This window comes from Sebastes fasciatus, chromosome 14, assembly GCF_043250625.1.
Source record: "Sebastes fasciatus isolate fSebFas1 chromosome 14, fSebFas1.pri, whole genome shotgun sequence".
Taxonomy (NCBI): Eukaryota; Metazoa; Chordata; class Actinopteri; order Perciformes; family Sebastidae; genus Sebastes; species Sebastes fasciatus.
In genome coordinates this window covers 1,017,495-1,037,544 of record NC_133808.1, presented here as the reverse complement: position 1 = coordinate 1,037,544, position 20,050 = coordinate 1,017,495, and the positions used below count along the sequence as shown (strand labels likewise).

At 40.4% G+C, this 20,050-nt stretch overlaps 1 protein-coding gene across 11 annotated transcripts in view; it reads left to right on the top strand.

Moving 5' to 3' along the window:
- pcbp3 (poly(rC) binding protein 3) overlaps window positions 1-20,050 on the top strand; it is a 139,168-nt gene that overhangs the window by 100,193 nt on the left and 18,925 nt on the right. For 4 of the 11 annotated variants that reach the window (XR_012597020.1, XR_012597019.1, XR_012597025.1 and 1 more), the window contains 7 exons: window positions 3,132-3,263; window positions 4,163-4,291; window positions 6,623-6,697; window positions 8,662-8,703; window positions 10,221-10,299; window positions 11,394-11,446; window positions 12,653-12,822. Coding sequence is in view for 5 of the 11 variants with exons in the window: in XM_074658100.1 (XP_074514201.1) it covers window positions 3,132-3,263; window positions 4,163-4,291; window positions 6,623-6,697; window positions 8,662-8,703; window positions 10,221-10,299; window positions 11,394-11,446; window positions 12,653-12,822; window positions 13,810-13,864 (735 nt within the window). In the remaining 6 variants the exon portion in view is untranslated. Of the gene's footprint in view, window positions 1-3,131; window positions 3,264-4,162; window positions 4,292-6,622; window positions 6,698-8,661; window positions 8,704-10,220; window positions 10,300-11,393; window positions 11,447-12,652; window positions 12,823-13,809; window positions 18,850-20,050 lie in introns of those variants that run through there. The other 7 variants (XM_074658100.1, XM_074658104.1, XM_074658103.1 and 4 more) reach the window with 6 other exon arrangements.

Below are 20,050 nucleotides of genomic sequence, written 5' to 3'. Positions count from 1 at the left end.
GTAGAAGAGGGTCCAATAGACCACAGACCATGGATGCAGAAGAAGGTCCAATAGACCACAGACCATGGATGTAGAAGAGGGTCCAATAGACCACAGACCATGGATGTAGAAGAGGGTCCAATAGACCACAGACTATGGATGTAGAAGACGTCCAATAGAGCACAGGCCATGGATGTAGAAGAAAGTCCAATAGACCACAGACCATGGATGTAGAAGAGGTCCCAATAGACCACATACCATGGATGTAGAAGAGGGTCCAATAGACCACAGACCATGGATGTAGAAGAAGGTCCAATAGACCACAGACCATGGATGTAGAAGAGGTCCAATAGAGCACAGGCCATGTATGTAGAAGAGGGTCCAATAGACCACAGACCATGGATGCAGAAGAAGGTCCAATAGACCACAGACCATGGATGTAGAAGAAGGTCCAATAGACCACAGACCATGGATGTAGAAGAGGGTCCAATAGACCACAGACTATGGATGTAGAAGACGTCCAATAGAGCACAGGCCATGGATGTAGAAGAAAGTCCAATAGATCACAGACCATGGATGTAGAAGAGGTCCCAATAGACCACATACCATGGATGTAGAAGAGGGTCCAATAGACCACAGACCATGGATGTAGAAGAAGGTCCAATAGACCACAGACCATGGATGTAGAAGAGGGTCTAATAGACTGCAGACCATGGATGTAGAAGAAAGTACAATAGACCACAGACCATGGATGTAGAAGAGGGACCAATAGACCACAGACCATGGATGTAGAAGAGGTCCCAATAGACCACATACCATGGATGTAGAAGAGGGTCCAATAGACCACAGACCATGGATGTAGAAGAAGGTCCAATAGACCACAGACCATGGATGTAGAAGAGGGTCTAATAGACTGCAGACCATGGATGTAGAAGAGGGTCCAATAGACCACAGACCATGGATGTAGAAGAGGTCCCAATAGACCACAGACCATTGATGTCCTGTGCTTTTGTCCTGCGTGTTAGTAAATATCCTACAACTCCATTCAATTCTGTTGCTATCATGCTACTAGCACTACTAGCTACTGATGTCATGCTACTAGCACTACTAGCTACTGGCCGATAGCCGGTTGTTTGGGAACAGAGACGTTAACACCTCCACCACGGTACAGGCTGACAGCATGGGTCCATGGGTGTATTATGTAAGGGATAATGTACAGCGGGCCGGTCATTGTTGAGAAAGAAACCCTGATAGGGCGATGCAAAGCGGAGGGGTCTTGTATTGACCTGTCAGGGTTTATTTCTCAACAATGACTCGCTAGCTGTACATTATCCCGCTTATTACACAGTTACTTACTTAAGAAATCAATAATTGACACAACAACTGTCCACCAGAGTCCAACATCAGAACTGCACCCATAGCAACGGTCTGCTATAAAGAAATAACAGACCGTAGAAAGCTGTCATTGACCAATCACAATCAAGTATTCAACAAAGCCGTGTAATAAAAGAGATGATTTACAGCCAATATATCCATTATTACAGCCGCATACAGCTGGAAAGAACGCAGCAGGAAGCAGGCAGAACTGGATATGTCATATGAGCGTGCAGGGCGGTGCGGTCCCGTGAGTCTGATTACCGTTCATTATGACGAAGAAAATAACTCTGGATTCAGCTGTTAGTTCATTTCACAAGTTTAAGGACATAATCATATAAATGAGGGCTATTTAAAGGGACTATTTGTAACTTTCAGAAATGCTTCTTAACAGCGACACCTGTGGCCGTGAAATCAACGAAAGTCAGCGTCGGGCTCGCGCTTGCTCGGTCTAAATATACCTGAACGAGCATCGCTCAAAACCGTGAGGCGACACACGTCAGCTAAAAGCACAATATCACTCTATATTTCAGCTGCTTGGCAGTAATGTTAGCTGACCAGACGAAGGTCTCTCCATGAACATGATTTAGATCTGGTCCTAGTGTTGGCTTTTCCTGCCTAAGTGCAGGCTGATGCAGCGGGGCTCTGCAGCGTGTCTCCCTGCTCTCTCCGCCCGCAGCCGGAGAGAGCAGAGGAGACACCGGCACCCGGTCGGTAACGAGAGGGTAACACTTCACAAGACACGGGAAAGCTCTGTTGGTCTGGAGGAACTGCAGAATTTATTTCTGCACAAACGTCCCCTGTACATTCACTAGATATTCTCAGAGCTAAACTCTTCTGCAGTGTGTAGTGAGCGCGCGTTCACGTCTAGAGGTGGAGCGAGACAGCGAGGACGCGTGCGCATTCTGAGTGAAGGAGAGCAGGCAGCGGAGACGAGGCTCCAGCCACACGCGAGCTCGCATATGCGAACGCGCATGTGTGACGACCCACTACATTTATGCACGTACAAAGTTACAAATAGTCCCTTTAAATGTTTGTAATGGGAAGTTGATTTACCTCAAAAAAAATTCTCCTCCGATTTACAGATCTCTTTTTAAATATCCATGGCCACAGACTCATTGGCGTTTTCCATCCAAAAAGGCGGAAGCGCTACCGCAGTGTCATCTAGCGGCCATTGTCAAAAAAGCACCAGAGTTTCGTCGTTTTGCTTCTATGCTCTTTGCCATAGCTTAGTTGTGTAATGTTTCTATTTTACACATGCAAAAATCTATCTCCAGTTGTTATAGTAAATAAACATTCAACACATTGAACCTTTCTGATTTATATACAGTATACGGTCGATGTGTAGAAAGCACATAATCCTTCATTGTGGCAGATATTTGTGTCCCATGGCTGTACAGTGAATTTCAATCGTCTCCTTTCGATGACCTTTTCCTCTGATCCTGTCTTTGATGTCACTCATCTAATTGATATACTTAAGCACTGTGACTGGAACTTGTAAAAGGAGACCCACTGCTGTGTCCTCAGTGACCTGCATGTAAAATCCTCTCTGCCAGACCAAGGCGCTCGTTATTTACTGACAAAGTCAATGAGCGGTGCTCATTCACTTCGCAGAAATGATATGACAGAATGATTGAAACATATGTGTATTTGCGGCTCCTTTGTACTGATGTTTGAGTTTGTAAACTTTTTTTTTATGGATTGTCATCGTTGATTTGGTTGGTTCACACAGGAAAATATGACCACTGCAAAATGAAATGTACGTTCTTGTTTTCTAGGACATAATCAATTCCATGAGCAACAGCCAAGCAACCAGCAAGCCCCCAGTCACCTTAAGGCTGGTAGTGCCAGCCAGCCAGTGTGGCTCCCTCATAGGTAAAGGAGGCTCCAAAATAAAAGAAATGAGAGAGGTATGATATGAAACACTTCTTATGTTAGTTACGTTTTTCCATTAATACTTAAAGGGGAACTACACCCATTTTCAGAATTCATGCATGTTATTCCTATGGTCGGGGGGTGATGTACTGTTTAGCTGTAAAATGAGAAAGTTTGCTCCGGCTGGTGGGCGGTGCTTGGTATTTCCTCAACTGATCTCAACATGGCGGCCGGGTCACAAACTTTCTCATTTTACAGCTAAACAGTACACTACAAGATGTTTCTGAGAACTCAGAACAGTAACAGAATATTGATTCATATTTGATCAGCACTGACTAGTTTGACCGTTTGATTGACAGCTGCTCAGAGACAGCAGGCACCAGCTCATCTACGATTGGTTGTTTTCCTCCGGTCTGTGAAACCCTGCAGATGCCATTAGGAACAACAGAGGACGCAAAGGCACATGACTTTTTTCAGAGTATGCACTACTGTCATGATAAAAATAACATAATAATATCATATTTGCTCCAAATCTACCTACTACTGCTTTCAGCACAGCTGTGCTTTGAGCTAAATGCTAATGTCAGCATGGTAACATGCTCACACTGACAATTTTAAAAAGTAACTGCCCGCAGTCTAATAATCCCACCTGCACTGCTAACTATGGTGGCATCATGCTTTTTCCACCCCCCGTGCAACAGCGATGTAATGTGGCACTATAATACACCACTACAACACAGCTGGGTGTGGTCACGAGTACAACAGATCTGATCATACCCAGCTGTGATATTGGATGGTGTCAGAGGGTCAAGAAACGTGCACCTTTCAAATAGAGGCCAGTGCAGCTTTGTTTGTACTCACCAAAATCACGAGGCACAGACTTAGAACTGAATCCTGTCAACATTGTCCCTCAAAGTCCTTTACTCTACTCCAGTCCACAGGGGCCCAGGTTCAGGTGGCGGGGGACATGCTGCCCAACTCCACAGAACGTGCAGTGACAATCTCTGGGACCCCAGAAGCCATCATCCAGTGTGTCAAACAGATCTGTGTGGTCATGCTGGAGGTAGAGTATGTGGAGATTTAGAAAAAACACAGCTTTAATTCAAATGCTCCTTTTCGTAAGTATTCTTGCAGAATTTACGAAAGCCATGGTGAACAGTTTCAGGCTACAAGAGTTGTGTCACATTTCTGGCAAGACACTCACGCACCACGTCTCCGTCAGTACTGTACTTATATTCACTGCTTGTGGTGGTAAAACACTTTTTCTCAGGAATTGATTTTTGAATGGAATGAGTGTTTTAAATTTGCTCCACAGGGAGAAAGATGAGATGAGACACAAATTAGGTCTGGGTCAGAAACACCTGGTTATTGTTGTCCATAAATGTCAACTTGACAAGCAGTCTGTTTGTGTAATTGAGGCCCAGAGAGGACGATTTGTGTCTTGCTTTATACTTTCCATTTTTCCATTTATAGACTTGGATAGGTATTAGAAACTCGAGAATTGTTTGTGGTGTAACTATTACATTGTACTGAGTAAAATGATCATTGCAGTTTAGTGGAAGCAATTTGTAATTACCACAGACCATTTTTGCGTAGAACTATCCAGATGAACTGTCAGGAACACCCAAGCCTGTTTCTGCAACATTAAGAACACAGTTGGTGTTTCTTGATATTGTATTTAAAGCACATAGTGGATTCTCCTCCCTCCACAGCACAGCAGCTACAGAGGAAATCTAATTAAGTCCTCACCACTGTCTTGAACAGCCTTGTTGCTGCGGCACAGCATGAATCAATAGCTCTGTGTCATTAGAGTAAGTTTGCAAACTGGAACTCTGCTGCCTTCTCACTCAAATCACCTCCCTGCTGTCTTAGAAAAAAAATAAAGGTGGCACATTTGCGAGATAAAACAGAGTTGCAGTGATGCATTTAATCTGTGATCATCAGGTTTCACACGTGCCATTTCTTCCTATTTTCTGATTTCCATGAATATACTCTGAGCTCCATGAATCCTTTTTGTTTTAATGAAACAACATATTTCAGTTTTCAAATTAAAACATTTCTCAAAGTAAGAGCACCAAGTTGCAATATTGTCTCAGAGTGTTTTTTCTGCTGTTACTCTGATGTAGTGTAATATAGCACTTTGGGAAATATTATGGTCTAGGGTATGAATACATGTGAATGAATGAATGCTTTTTAATTATTGAATAATTATGTTGTTGTTTTTTACCATCGATACCATGCTCCACATACATTATATTACACACTTCACCAGATATAAAACACAATAGTACTACGGTATTTTAAAGAAATAGATCAACATTTTTGGAAATTAACCTATTAGCTTTCTTCTGCGAGTTCTATTAGAAGATCAATACCATTCTCATATCTGTTCACTAAAGGTGCAGTGTGTAGGATTTAGCGACAACTAACGGTGAGGTTGCAGATTGCAACCAACTGAAACTTCTCCCTTGTTCCAAGTGTGTAGGAGAACTATGGTGGCCGAAAAGAAATCCCGAAATCCTCAAAAACGTAAAAACGCGAAGGGCCCTTCATAGAGCCAGTGTTTGGTTTGTCCGTTCTAGGCTACTGTAGAAACATACTTATGAATAGTATATTCCATTTATGCCAATAGATCATGCTACACACTGCTCCTTTAAATATGAAGCTACAGCCAATAGCCCGTTAGCTTAGCATAACTTAGCTTAGCATAAAGACTGGAAACAGCTAACCTGGTTCTTTCTTTTGAAAAATAATTTCTATAGGCCCATACAACAATACGTTTCCTCTGAGGAAAACTCTACAGGACTCCCAGACTGTCAGTGCGTCATGCGGGGGATAGCTCTGTGATTAAAGGGGGAGAAAGTAGTGAATGTGTCATGACTGTCTCTAATGCACCCCCCCTATAATAATACCTTCTCTCTGATCCCCCTCCGTGCTCACATGTGCCACACATGCGCCAAGTTAGCCATCCTGATGAAAATGCTTTTGGTGCGTGCATATTAGCGCGTTAACATGCGCGCATGCATGGCCACCAAATTATAACCAAGGCTCAAAGCTCACTAACTAACATGAAGTCACTGCACCCGGCCAATAAATAGTCCAGCACATAAACCACGGTAAAACTACAACCTGTCACTTTTACAATTAGTTTTTTTGTACGGATTAAACAAACAGGATATGACATGTTAGCTTTAGAGGTGCTGATAGGTGGATTTTTATGCTAAGCTAACATATTTGGCGTAGAGACGTGAGAGTGTAATCGATCTTCTCATCTAACTCTTAGCAAGAAAGCGAATAAGCATTTTTCCCAAAATGTTGAACAAGCATTTGCCTTTATTCAAATAAAGTAAGAACATGCTGACTCTGCCTCTTCTCTTTCCTCCTTTTCTCTTAGTCTCCACCAAAAGGTGCCACCATCCCTTATCGCCCAAAGCCCGCCTCCACCCCAGTCATTTTTTCAGGTGGCCAGGTAAGAGCTGAGCTCTAGCTTGTTAGTTTATGCTTAAAGCCAAACTGAGACATTTACTGCAACATCAGCCACTGCCTGTTCCTGCAAGCCGTTTTACTTTTTATGTGCACACTCATATGCTAATGAGGCCTCGTTAGAAAAATGACACCATTGCTTGTTTGTTCAAACACTAAAATGGTGCTTACATTGCCCTGTTCCTATACCTGTGCACTCAGTAGCAAAGGCAAAAGTAGTGTGAAAATATGAAACTGCTTCGATGCAGGTTGGTTTGATGTGGGTACAAAACATGCGACTTTGGTACCAGTGTAGGCTATATGCAATTCATGTGCTGTCTCCTACCTTAGTTGTAGACCTGGCCTAAAAGCTGTTGGATGCATTTGAAAATGTAGCAAACAAAAGGTGAAATTGAGAGACACTTCACATAACTACTTGTGATGACTCCAATTGGTTGGCTTTTCCTTTGTCTGTAAATTATACCCAGTGGTCGTTAAATGGAACGTAAGACATGATTGAAGCCTTTAGACAACATAATATACAAGCCTGTTTTAGAAGATTTTGAAGAGTGAACACACTCACACAGGGTTACACAGAAACACAGAAACACCTAGGCAATATAGTACAACCCAATACAAGTCACTTGCATAAATACTACCTTTGTGAAGCTTAGGGTTGTGTCCAAGGTGTTCAGACAACATTATGGTTATAGAGTGCTCTAGGAATGAGTCCTAAAACCCGGAAATGAGTATTTGTAATGAGCATTTTAGCACTTCCGGTTACCACGTCTGTAAGTCAATGGGTTTTTTAGTTAGATGCCTGAAATAAGGTCTGAAGAGATTTTAACGTTTTGTTTTACGACATAAAATACATCAGTAAATATCTCACTCGTGAATTTTGAAGCCTTTATGTGTCTTAAAAAAGGTGGTTGCTAATAAGTGGCTAAATGAGACGATTAAACGTCATCACTCCAACTTCTGGCGATTGCATTCACTCTTCAAAAATCATAAAAGTGGTGTTCATTTGTGGAGATTATCTTGCTGAACAAAACGTGTAAGTATCATAAACGTTTGCCAGAGAGTTTATTTTCTGCAATAATCCAAAACCCAATAAAAAAATCCCGTTGGCTTTTTGTCGAGGGAACCCAGGGCAATGCTAACTTTCCGGTTGGCTTACAAAAATACATCACCCCTGGAGCACTCTATTTCTGAAGTTGTAATTTTTCAATTTCAATTTGAATTGCATCACTTTGTGCAGATGTTCCTGTTATGTGTATGTATATTAAAAACCTGCTTTATTTGACGAGAAATAGACACAAATGTAATCCGTACACACAAGGATTTAAAAACATCAGTCATCTGAGACATTTTATTTCTAGAATTGAATGTATGAATAAAAAATAAAACAGGAGAACCGAAGATGAAAGATCATGAATAAACTCTTTCTGGAGCTGTTGTTTAGACGACTGGTGGCAAAGCAACTTGGTGTACAATGTGATATAAATTTATTTTCACTTGTTCTCAGATAATAGTGTCCACAGTGAACACACCAATTCTGTTTTTGAGCCTAGTGTACTATATCATATAGGACATTATCTTGTTTGACACTCACATTAATCAGCGTGTGTTTTTTACAATAAATCAATGCAAAATGGACCGCTTCCAAGACTTGCACGTACAAGGTCTTTTTGCACTTCACACTCATCTACATACATATATACTGTTGATGTTATTGCATTGGATGTGGTAATGATGAATATGATTAAGAAGATCATTCACTGTAATATCACTGCTCCTGAAAATCTGAATATATTTGCAATAAGGATATTATGGTTATTTGAACTAAAAGTAGTAATTTTGTACAGAACTTAGAATGAACAAGCTGACTTTGCTTTCTGGGTGATTTTTCCCCCCTCTTACTGTAAATGAGATGCTAAATTATAAATCTGTTATGTTTTTTTATCTTTCCAGGCCTACACAATTCAGGGACAGTATGCCATACCACATCCAGATGTGAGTTCTTGGTCTTTTTCCAATTCAATCTACCTGTATCATAATTATATACAGTATAATAAAAAATTGTCGCAGACATTTTATTACAAGGACACACCAGCTCTTTAATGTTATTTAGCGGCAAGTCATAAATCACAACCTCCAAAATCTCCCTTCTTGTGGTTTAAAGGGCCAGTGTGTTGCATTTCGGGGGATCTATTAGCATAAATGGAATATAATATTCACAACTATGTTTTCATTAGTGTATAATCACCTGAAACTAAGAATCATTGTGGTTTCATTAGCTTAGAATGAGCCCTTCATATCTATATAGGGAGTGGATCCTCTTCACAGTCCGCCATGTTGCTCCTCCATGTTTCTACAGTAGCCCTGAAAAGACAAACCAAACACTGGCTCTAGAGAGAGCCTTTCCCGTTTTTAGGTACCTGAAGGCCACCGTATTTCTCCGACACACTTGTGAGACTGCGATAACGTGAGCCGTAGAGTGACTTCTATTGCTCCTAAGGTAGTGTAATTATGGTAAGGATGGCCTCTGAGCGAGGCGAACGGCGTTACCGCGATTTTGCGCTCGCCGGCTCACGTTACCACAGTCCTGGAAAGGAATGAGTGAGCGGAGGGACACTCAGTTGGTTGCGATCTCCAACCACACCACTAGATGCCACCAAATATAAGGGCGAACTACAGCTCACCCACCGCAAATAGCTTTTACCAGATGTGGTTGATAACAGAACGGTGACTGCTAGGGATAACAATAAAGGCAAAGACAGTAATGGCAGTTTTGATGTAGACAGCCCTTTAATTCCGGTGGACCATATAGTCTCCATTAATAATCTTCCTTCATCTGTCCCTGTCGTAAGAACATCTCAAGACCTACCGTGTGTCAGATCCACTAATTCAAAGTTGGGCAGTGATTGATGCCGCTGGAGGTGGTGGTTGACGGTACAATCACTCAAGTACAGACTTGACACCCTCTTCCAACCTCATTAAAACTCCTCTTAAAATGAGAAGAAGGCTTGAAAGCATCAGTCTTTCCCCATTCCTGATGGAAATGATCCACAGCAGGGGATGGACATCTTGTGACCATGTCTAAGGGGAGAGCAGCTGCTCTGACGGGCATGTAAAACCAAGAGTTCTCAGTTCTGAGTCATAAGTGCCAGCTAGAAGGACACATGGTGACTGAGGGGGCAAATGGGAATATTTCCTGCATTTAGTTAATGTTCTCAATGAATGGAGTTGTTTGTCTCTCCATTTTGTAAATAAAAAAAATCCCATTGACGTATATGTGAAAATTACAAGGAAAAGGAAGAACAATCAAATCAGCAATTTACAAATCCATGACAGACAATCACCCCTCTCTCTGTATCTCTTTTTCTCTTCCTTTTTTCGTCCTCCACCACCCTGTGTCATGGCCTCCTTCTCCTCACCGTTTCTTCACTCTAGTTTTGGTTGGCTTCATTTCTTGGTGTGACCTGTGTAACAGTAACCTCTTAGTTCTACTTTCCCTCCTAACCCTTCAGCAGTTGACCAAGCTCCACCAGTTGGCTATGCAGCAAACCCCCTTTACCCCTCTCGGACAGACCACCCCTGCTTTCCCTGGTACGTACCCACAAGGCCCTTTAGATACTTCCTTCTCTTTGCATCCAGAGAAACATTTTTCTCTTTCCTTACCTTCCACCTTATCTCTCTTTTGGCACAGCATGACTTGACCCTTGTGGTTTCTCTCCTCCTCTCATTTTTTGTCCATGTATATATTTTTCTCTTGTCTCTGTCTGATATTATGCCAGTGAAATGCAAAAAAGAAAAATGACAGTGGGCTTCACTTTAAAACAATGTATTCAGAATTGCATTATCACTTGGCAACAGGATACATCCTTCCTCTAACACATTTTTAGGTTGCTTATCTTTCCATTAGAGATGAAAACCTCCAGTTACAAAGGTTGGCCACATTTTACTGTAATAGTAACAACTGAATCTGCCCCCACATCCGACTTCTACTGTTTCACATGGACGTTAGTACATATATTATTCTTCCTGTATCATGTCCTGCATGTGTACTTGCAAAAGACCAACTGAAGATCTCATGAATAAATATGTTTGACTCCTTTGTCACCACTTTCATCTAAAAGGATGTGGCAACATGGAATTATTTATTGAATCAACAACGAATTCTTAAAAAAAAAAGAAAAAAAAGTGCCCTCATTTAAATGCGTTTTAAGTGACCTTTCTCACATCCTATCAAATCACACACACAAGGACAAGGACAAAGAGTGTATAAAATTGCAGCTAAAGGTTTCATTTAGAAATAAGCTTGTACTTAAAAGAACATTTTGATATTTTGGGAAATACGTTTAATCATTTTCTTGACAAGAGTTAAATGAAAAGATTGATACCACTAATGTTACAGCCAATAAGCTTAGTTTATCAAAAAGATTGCAAACCGTAGGAAAACTGCTATCCTGACTAGCCCGGCTAGATGTAAGATCTGCTTACCAACACCATTAAAGCTGAGAGTTAGCTGAGCAGATCGACACCGACCCTCATATCGAGAGTGGTATCAATCTTCTCATTCAATTCTTGGCAAAGAAGCAAACAAGCCTATTTCTCAAAATGTCAAAAAAGGTCCTTTGAAAGGTTAAAGTGACTTTTTAAAGTCAAATCTCCTTTTTTTATCCCCCTGCTCCCCAATTCAGGTTTGGATGCCAGTCCACCAGCCAGCACCCATGAACTCACCATTCCTAATGATGTGAGTAATGCTTTCTTGAGGCAGTTGACTGAGGGATAGCCAATATGTTTCAAAATTCTGCACGTAACTCTGTCAAATTATGTGTCTTTCAGTTGGCCTGTCATAGAGGGCCGGCTTATAGGCCATATAGGCGGTTGCCTAGGGCGCCACCTTCTGGGGGGCGCTAGTCGCCCTTTAAAAAAAATAGAAAAAAAAAAATGCCAGTGAGCGCCCTTAATGAACATATAAATAAATGGTGGCTCCAAATCCAAATTTCGCCAAGGGCACCAAAAGGGCTAGAGCCTGCCCTGATGTCATATACTATACTGTACATTCAAATGATGTTGAGAAGATGTCAATTGTGCAAAAAGATTGTAGTTTAAGACATAGTGTAGTACCTGAAATTCAGCCTTTTGTCATAGAGTACACTGATCTAATTGTCTTTAAAGAGGGTGGATGGCAGCTTTAGTTGTTAAAGTTAGGGTTGAGTTAGGTTCTTAAGAAACTAGTAAGAGTACGATAGATTTTAAAAATGATCCAACCAAAAGCTCAGTGTTACCAACTCTTTTCCAATGGAAGTCGCTAAGTAGTGAGAAAGTCGCCAAGTCGGCAACACTGACAGGCCGTCCGTTCAGGTTTCCCTCCAAAGCCACACCCCCAAAATTATAATTATGGACGTAAACAACGAACATGGCTACTGTTAGTACTCAGCTGTAGACTGAAGACCGAAGAGTCCTGCGATGCGCAATGAGTGCATGGGCAGAATGCATGCAGGCAGGCATGTGGGAAGCCCGCTTATTACAGTCCTGCAACAGATACAGATACTGGATTTTTTTTCCTGTTTTTGTCAGAGCATTTGATTTATTGATTGCTTTTGGGTTGTAATGACAATTTCAACAAATATAACAAAAACAATTTTTTTAAAGAAGATACCAACACTAGCTTTAATGAACAGATAAGGAAACATTTACAAATAGAGTACATTGGAATAATCTTTCAAATGTATAAATGTTATGAAAACAAATGACTGACCACATTACCAACACAGATCTTACAAACTTCACTTCTTACTCTTTGCACAGCAGGACACCCCCAATCAGCTGATAACATATTAACCACAACCCATTCCTTTTAAATGTCAAATGTATTAGGTATCAAGTATGGATGCATTAACACAACACAGACCTTTCCTTGCTTCATGTTCAAAGACTTCTGCTTTCCCCCCAGCTAATAGGCTGCATCATTGGACGCCAGGGAACCAAAATAAATGAGATTCGTCAGATGTCTGGAGCGCAGATCAAAATTGCGAACGCCATGGAGGGCTCGTCAGAGCGCCAGATCACCATCACAGGGACTCCTGCTAACATCAGCCTGGCCCAGTATCTCATCAATGCCAGGTAACCTTTTAACTCTAACTGCTGGGCTCCAGCACAATCTAAAGGATAAAAGCAACACCTGAGTGACCATGCTCATAGTGAAGATCTGAGAAAACTGCTATCTATGATTGTGCTGTTTGAAAAGAAAAGTAAATAGCTTGCTAGTTTAGTTCTGACATTCATGACACTGAGACTTTGATGAGTTGCCAGAAAAAGCACGATATCTGTCAGGTTTTGACAAGCGGCAGATAAGTCTATGAATAATGTGGCTATTCATGTTATATTCTTGGTTTTTCCTTTCTGCGTTTGTTCCTTATTTCCATCCAAGTGTAGACATTAAAATGCATTAAGTCTCAGCCAGTGCACTCTTTGCAAGTATGTGGCTCGTGGGAGCAATGCCAGCGACAAAGCTGTGTCTTTGAACAGAACCTGCAGATTAGTAAATTGAATGTGCAGTGAGTAAATCATCAAATACTCAATGCCTACTTCAGTTTGGAAAGTTCATGGACAAAATCTTCATAATAAATCTGTAAAACAACACAAAAAGGTATTCAGCCTCAACAAGCCTATTATATCAGATAACCCGGGTGTATTAGCACATAAGCCATTTGTGTTAAATTAAAAGCAACTAACTCTAAGACAAAATCTGTTGAGCCCCAATACTAGATAAACAGGGTCTGGATAGTACGATACTGCCAGTAAAATACTGAGAAACACATTTTTCATTTGAATTTTCTTGCCATGCTCCACGACCCCTGTCTGTCTCTTTTCCCTCTCTATCCACTGAAACCAACAGAGAAAATAAATGTGTTATCCACAACCGAAAACGGAACCTCACTGATGTCCACAGGCTACCAACACCTCAAAGTCAAATGTTATCAGCGTCAGAGCAGGAGAACCCACATACTCAACAAACAGGACTTTATGTCTTTGGCTTCTTAAGGGGATTTCAGACAATAGTCCGCTGAGAAACTAATGGCTATTGCTTTCCCACAATTCCAATGGCAGGTTCAGGGACGTGGCTGCCATGTGGAATGACCCCTCATCCATGACTACATCCTGAAGTCACCCCAAATCTGCTTCTGTTTGCAGAAGCTAACATCAAAACCACCGCTTCACAATTAACCTCTATGTGTTATTCCATGGAACTTCCCCTAGACTCCTTTGGTTTGACATAACACTTTAGCATTAGCCTGTGGGAGACCTGCAGTAAAAGTCAGACAACACTGGGATGTGTTTTAAATGGATGTAGCCAGTGTACCGTTAGACATTTTGGGATATTATTGTTATTTTTGCTTAGAGTTAGATAAGAAGATCGATTCCACTCTCATCTCTGTCAGGTAAATATGAAGCTAGATCCAGGACACGGTTAGCTTAGCTTAACAAAGGCTGGAAACAGCTAGCCTGGCACTTTCCAAAGGTAACAAAATCAGCATACCCGCACTCTAAAGCTCAATAATTAACATGGTGGTTGCCTGGCAACCTCACATTGACGACAAGGCTCCAGGAAGTCACTGCTCCAGTCAAAGACGTAGTTTGGCACATAACCCCCGTAAAAAAAGTTACTTGTCATTTTTACACTCCGTTTTTTCTATAATTTAAACAAACACGCTCTGATATGTTGAAGCTACAGTTGGCAATCTTCTTCAAAAATATTATAAAAATATATTTTTTGTTATATTTGTTGAAATTCTCATTACATAGCGACCCTAATCAATTCAACCTTCAACCAAAAAAATGGAAACAAATCTGATATCTGTGGCTGTCGCAGGACTGTAATAAGCCCGTCCAATCATTTCACTCAGCACCAATGAAATGATTGGACGGCCTACCTGCCTGGGTGCACTCATTGGGCATCACCAGAATCTTCCAAAGGCTGCTAGCTTGACAGCTGTGAGTACCAACAATAGCCATGTCCGTTGTTTACATTCATTATGATATGTGTATGTTCATAATGATCATTTTGGGGGAGTGGCTTTGGAGGGAGGCCTGAAGGGACGAGCTGTCAGTGTTGCCAACTTGGAAACTTTCTCGGTAGATTTGGGGACTTTTGGAGCTAGTGCTGCTAGCTACTTTCATCGGAAAAGAGTTGGCAACACTGGGCTGGGTTTTTAGGTTGGATCATTTTTCAAATCTAGTGTACTCTTGCTAGTTTCTTAAGATTACCAACCCTAGCTTTAATTAAAAGGTGCTAGTAGGCAGATTCTGCTAAGACAGAACCAGGCTAGCTGATTCCAGGCTTTATGCTATGCTAAGCTAAGCTAACCATACCCTGGCTTTAACGTGCAGACATGAGAGTGGTAATGATCTTCTCATCTTACTGCGGGAAAGGGAATACGTGTACTTCCCACAATGTCAAACTATTTCTTTAATTATTTATCCAGCATGCCTCATTCCAAGAACAATATGGTATTTATTTTTGTCATTACTAGCCTATATTAGATACATTTGCCTATTAAGTCCAATTGTGTCATTGTCTGGAAAGAGTAAAATTAATAAAAAATGTAAAATGAACAAAAAAGCTAAGAAAAAAAAAAGACAAAACACGTGACTGCCACTTGAGCAATGCTGTTAGAGAGACGAGTGATGTGATGCCTCGGTCAGGGAATACAGCAGTTTTGACACATTTCATGACACCGCCATTCTTTTCTGTCCACTGCATGGCTTCATGAGGGGGTTAGTGTTGCATGGGTATGTTACCATGTTGTTTCATGTGAATGGGTACAACAAAAATACGGTATCAAATCTGTGTAAAAAGCAACTGGTGCACTCGAGCACAAAGCCAGCCATTGCAGCATAACTTTCACTTTCAAGTGAAAGTTCTTCTTTCACAGCTGTTTTATTTTCTCTGTCTGCCTCCCCCCCTGCTCCTCGTCCTTCCCCCCTGCTCCTCGTCCTCCTCCTCCTCCCCCGCCTTCCCTGAACTGTTCTAGGCTGACGTCTGAAGTCACTGGAATGGGCATACTCTAATTTCTACCCATCTTCCCTCAGTGCATCACATGACCTTTGAGCAAATTGCATTGCACCTAGTATATTTATTTCTCTGTATTTGACTGTCCTTATATTTAAGTGACTTTAAATCTTATGATTTCTAGTATTTACTGTAAACATGTGTATCCGCACTGTTGCTAGGATTCCTCACACCTATCTGAATCCCTGTTGCTTCTGTTTCTGAAAGGTCGCTTCACTTTTTTGACACTCTAGTACCTTTCATTGCATCTCACGCTCCGCAACGCTTCGTTTCACCTCATGTTTTAACACGTCCCTGCACTTTTCTTTCTTGCACTGCAGTTACCTGGAAGTAAATGCAATGTAAACCTAAAGATTGGTATGACAATTTAAACCAAGGTTGCCTCTCCTCCACCCAGCATTCTAATATAATGACACATTTATATCCCATATTCTGACAACGACAGTACCTGTCAATGCATTATAAAACAAAAAGTCCGATAAGCATCTCTAAACCAGATATTTTAGTTTTATTTTAAACTGATTTCCTGATTGATGAAATCAGTGCTTTAGTGTGTGCCTGTAGACATTTGCCTGCCTGTCTTAGTGTTCTACGTACACTAGATTGATGCTGCATGACACACGGAACCTACTGCATTTCCAATTTATTTCGAAACCAAACAGGTAGAAAGGGAAACTGAAAGGGAATGGAACAAGCCGTGATGATCTGGATGTGTCACTCTGACTCCAATTTAAAATGACCTCTGTAATGCACAAATATCTGTCTTTCTGAGTTTCATGTGAGCCCTGGGTGGAAAAATGAAAATAGCCAGAGTAAATGACTGCAGTGGAGGGTGAAATCCAAATGCATGCTACAAATTAACGCCACTTTATTCGCCTATACTCCACAAACATATAATAATAATAATCATCATGTTATTCATGCTGTCATCTCATAACAACTATGTATAAGAGGCATGGGCCAGTTAGGTAGGCAACAAGCCATTCCACATATGGAAATCATAGTGTGATTCTGGTTAGCATGTATGAAACATTTTTGTGTTACATATGTATCTACAATGAACCAGTTGTTTGGTTTTGCAGGTTATGTCAGCCAATCAAGCTACAAGCTATTCATATACATTTATGTATGACTCACTGCAGTTGCCATCTAATATTGTTATATTAGATATCTCCTTGGTTACGCCACATTGTCTATCTGTTTCAGCTCTTAGTTTGTCTTACTAACAAATGCACAGACACCCAGCCCTGTTCAAACTAAAACTGGATGGATTTCAAATTGCAGCTGCTATCAATTACATGTCATGTATTGATTAAAAAATAAAGGGTGTGTTTTTAATCAGGCACTTAAATGAGTGCAGTAGAATATGATGCAGAATGATGAATATAGTAGAGTAGAAATGCTTATTTATCAAACAGTTGGGTTGGGCAGGTTACTCTGAAGATGAGGTCTGTTAACTATGTATGACCTCATTAAAATTGTAATCTACAGTTCATCACACCAGATACATACAATAATATGTAATCTGATTGATGTATGTTCTAGTATGTTAGATATCAAATAGACTTTCCTGTGTGTTCTGCAAGCATATGAATGGATCGCCTCATTAGTTTCTGCAACTCTCATTTCAAAATGTATACAATGATATTTATATCACAGTCAAACATGAACTCCAACAAGTAATATGATCTTAATCTGATGGCTGTGTTTTACTGATTGCAGGTAGCTACTGTTTTTAATCCGCTATATCTTAATACAATTACCTGTTTTACTCCCCAAAGCCTGGATATGCATTACTCCAATGATGACTGTAGAAATAATGTTTGCGGAATATTATTTGCATCATTGCAGTTTAGGCTCAGGTACTTATGGTTAGAATTGATTATAAGTCGGTTACAAGTCTGTGATACATTGCTGTTGTTGTTGTTGTTGAAACAAGGCTGCTTTACATGAATGCATTTACATTTCACATTTACACATTGCTTCACGAATGTAAATCTGTACATTAGGGCTCATCTGGCTGCGTCCAGATGTGTTTCAGATGAACAAACTGAGGAAAAGTCATTTAAAAACGTCTCGTCATCTACATAATGTGATCATGAAAGTAGTTTAAAGGCAGGGTTGGTAAAGTTTTCAGAAATATTTTTTGTTATATTAGTTGAAATTCTTATTATATTCCTACAGCAATCAATAAATCAAATGCTCTGACAAAACAAGAGAAAAGAATCCAGTGTCCGTGGCTGTCGCAAGACTGGGCTACTTATCTACCTACCTGCCTGCCAGTGCACTCATTACGCATCACCGGAGTCTTCCACAAGCTGCTACCTTGACAGCTGTGAATACTAAAAAAAGTCATGTTCACCGTTCTCCTTCATTATAAGTTTATGTTTGTAATGATCATTTCGGGGGAGTGACTTTGGAGGGAAGCCTTAAGGGACGTGCTGTCAGCGTTGCCGACTTGGCGACTTTCTCTAGATTTAGGAACCTTTGGAGGTAGTTAGCAGCTAATGCTGCTAGTAACTTTCATTGGAAAAGAGTTGGCAACACTGGGCTCATTTTTTCGGCTGGATCATTTTTACAAATCTAGTGTAGTCTTGCTAGTTTCCCAAGAGCGCCCACCCTGCCTTTAATGTCTTCTGTAAAGTGCATATTCATGGTTGTGTTTGTAGGTTCAAGGTGTTTTCTAGTTTGTGTGCAGGCAGGCCAGCCAAGATGCAGTCATGCTACTAATATGACCGATTTGTAAACATCTCCGTTGCCTTTTTGATTGTCACATCTTTCATAATCATGGCATTGCTCATGTGCTCATCATTCTACAATGCCATTCAAATCAAACACCTCTCGTTGTGTTGCTTTTGTCATTTTAATGATACATTTAACACTCTTTTTGTTACTGTGCTAGAGTAGCAAAAAATTAAAGGCTAGCACTATACAATGCTGTTTGAGGAAATGGGTCTGATCATGTATAAGTTTGAGCATTTGCTTCTTGGAGGTCTGTATTGGATTTATTAGTTATCGAGGTTGATTCTGAATTGTTTTGTAAAAAGAAGAATAAAGTTTGTGTTTTCTGCCCTTGACTTGTATTTGTCATCTTTTTCAAATTTTAACTTCTTGTAAATTACATTAAATTACATTCATTACTGTCAAAGTTAATGCGATAAAAACGCGCTAATGCAAATTTGTATTAACGCCACTAATTTCTTCAACGTATTAGCGCAACTTGCAATTTTTAGGTTGTAGCGGGCTAAGTTTTAAAGCTAGAGATGTTACTGGCATCAAATGAAAACCTGAGGAATCCATTGGTACCAACCAGGTCATACTAGCTTGTCGCAAACTTAGGCTAAATTTTGGCGAGGGAAAACTGGCAAGGCCATATTCAAAGGGGTCCCTTGACCTCTGACCTCAAGATATGTGAATGTAAATGGGTTCTATGGGTACCCACGAGTCTCCCCTTTACAGACATGCCCACTTTATGATAATCACATGCAGTTTGGGGCAAGTCATGGTCAAGTCAGCACACTGACACACTGACAGCTGTTGTTGCAATATTATACAGTATATGACACTATTTGTCATTGTTTTGTGTTGTTAATTGATTTCCAATAATAAATATATGCATTTATTTGCATAAAGCAAGTATATTTGCCCACTCCTATGTTGATAAGAGTATTAAATACTTGGCAAATCTCCCTTTAAGGTACATTTTGAACAGATACAAAATGTGTGATTAATTTGTGATCAATCACGATTCAATATTTTAATCGATTGACAGCCTTAATTACTTTACATTACATGTATTTAGCTGAGGCTTTTATCCAAAGCAACTCACAGTAATTGCATTCAAACATGTGGATACAACCCCAAAGGTGAAAGAATCATGTACATGTACCTTAACTACATCAAATATGCTGATCTACTTCAAGTGATTAGAAACAATAGGAGATCGAAAAACAGATTTGTGTGTGTGTTGGATATGTGTCTTCATTATTACAAAAGCTGCAAAATGTTGTTATACATATTTATCTGGCCAGTGGAGCATTAACACTTCTTGTTTGATGAAGTAAGTTAACAGACTTTGAGATATTGAATGTGTTGTAAGTTTCTGCTTCACTACACTTTATTTTTAAAAATAAAAAAGAAACCGTTATCAATACACAGGGTGTGGAGTTTATTCTCCAAAAAAAAAGAACATTTGAGGGAATAAAACCTTAAATATTGCTCATCTCGTCCTGCCAGTAGCCTTGAGGGCAAGTTGACTCACCTTCAATTTATTTGTGG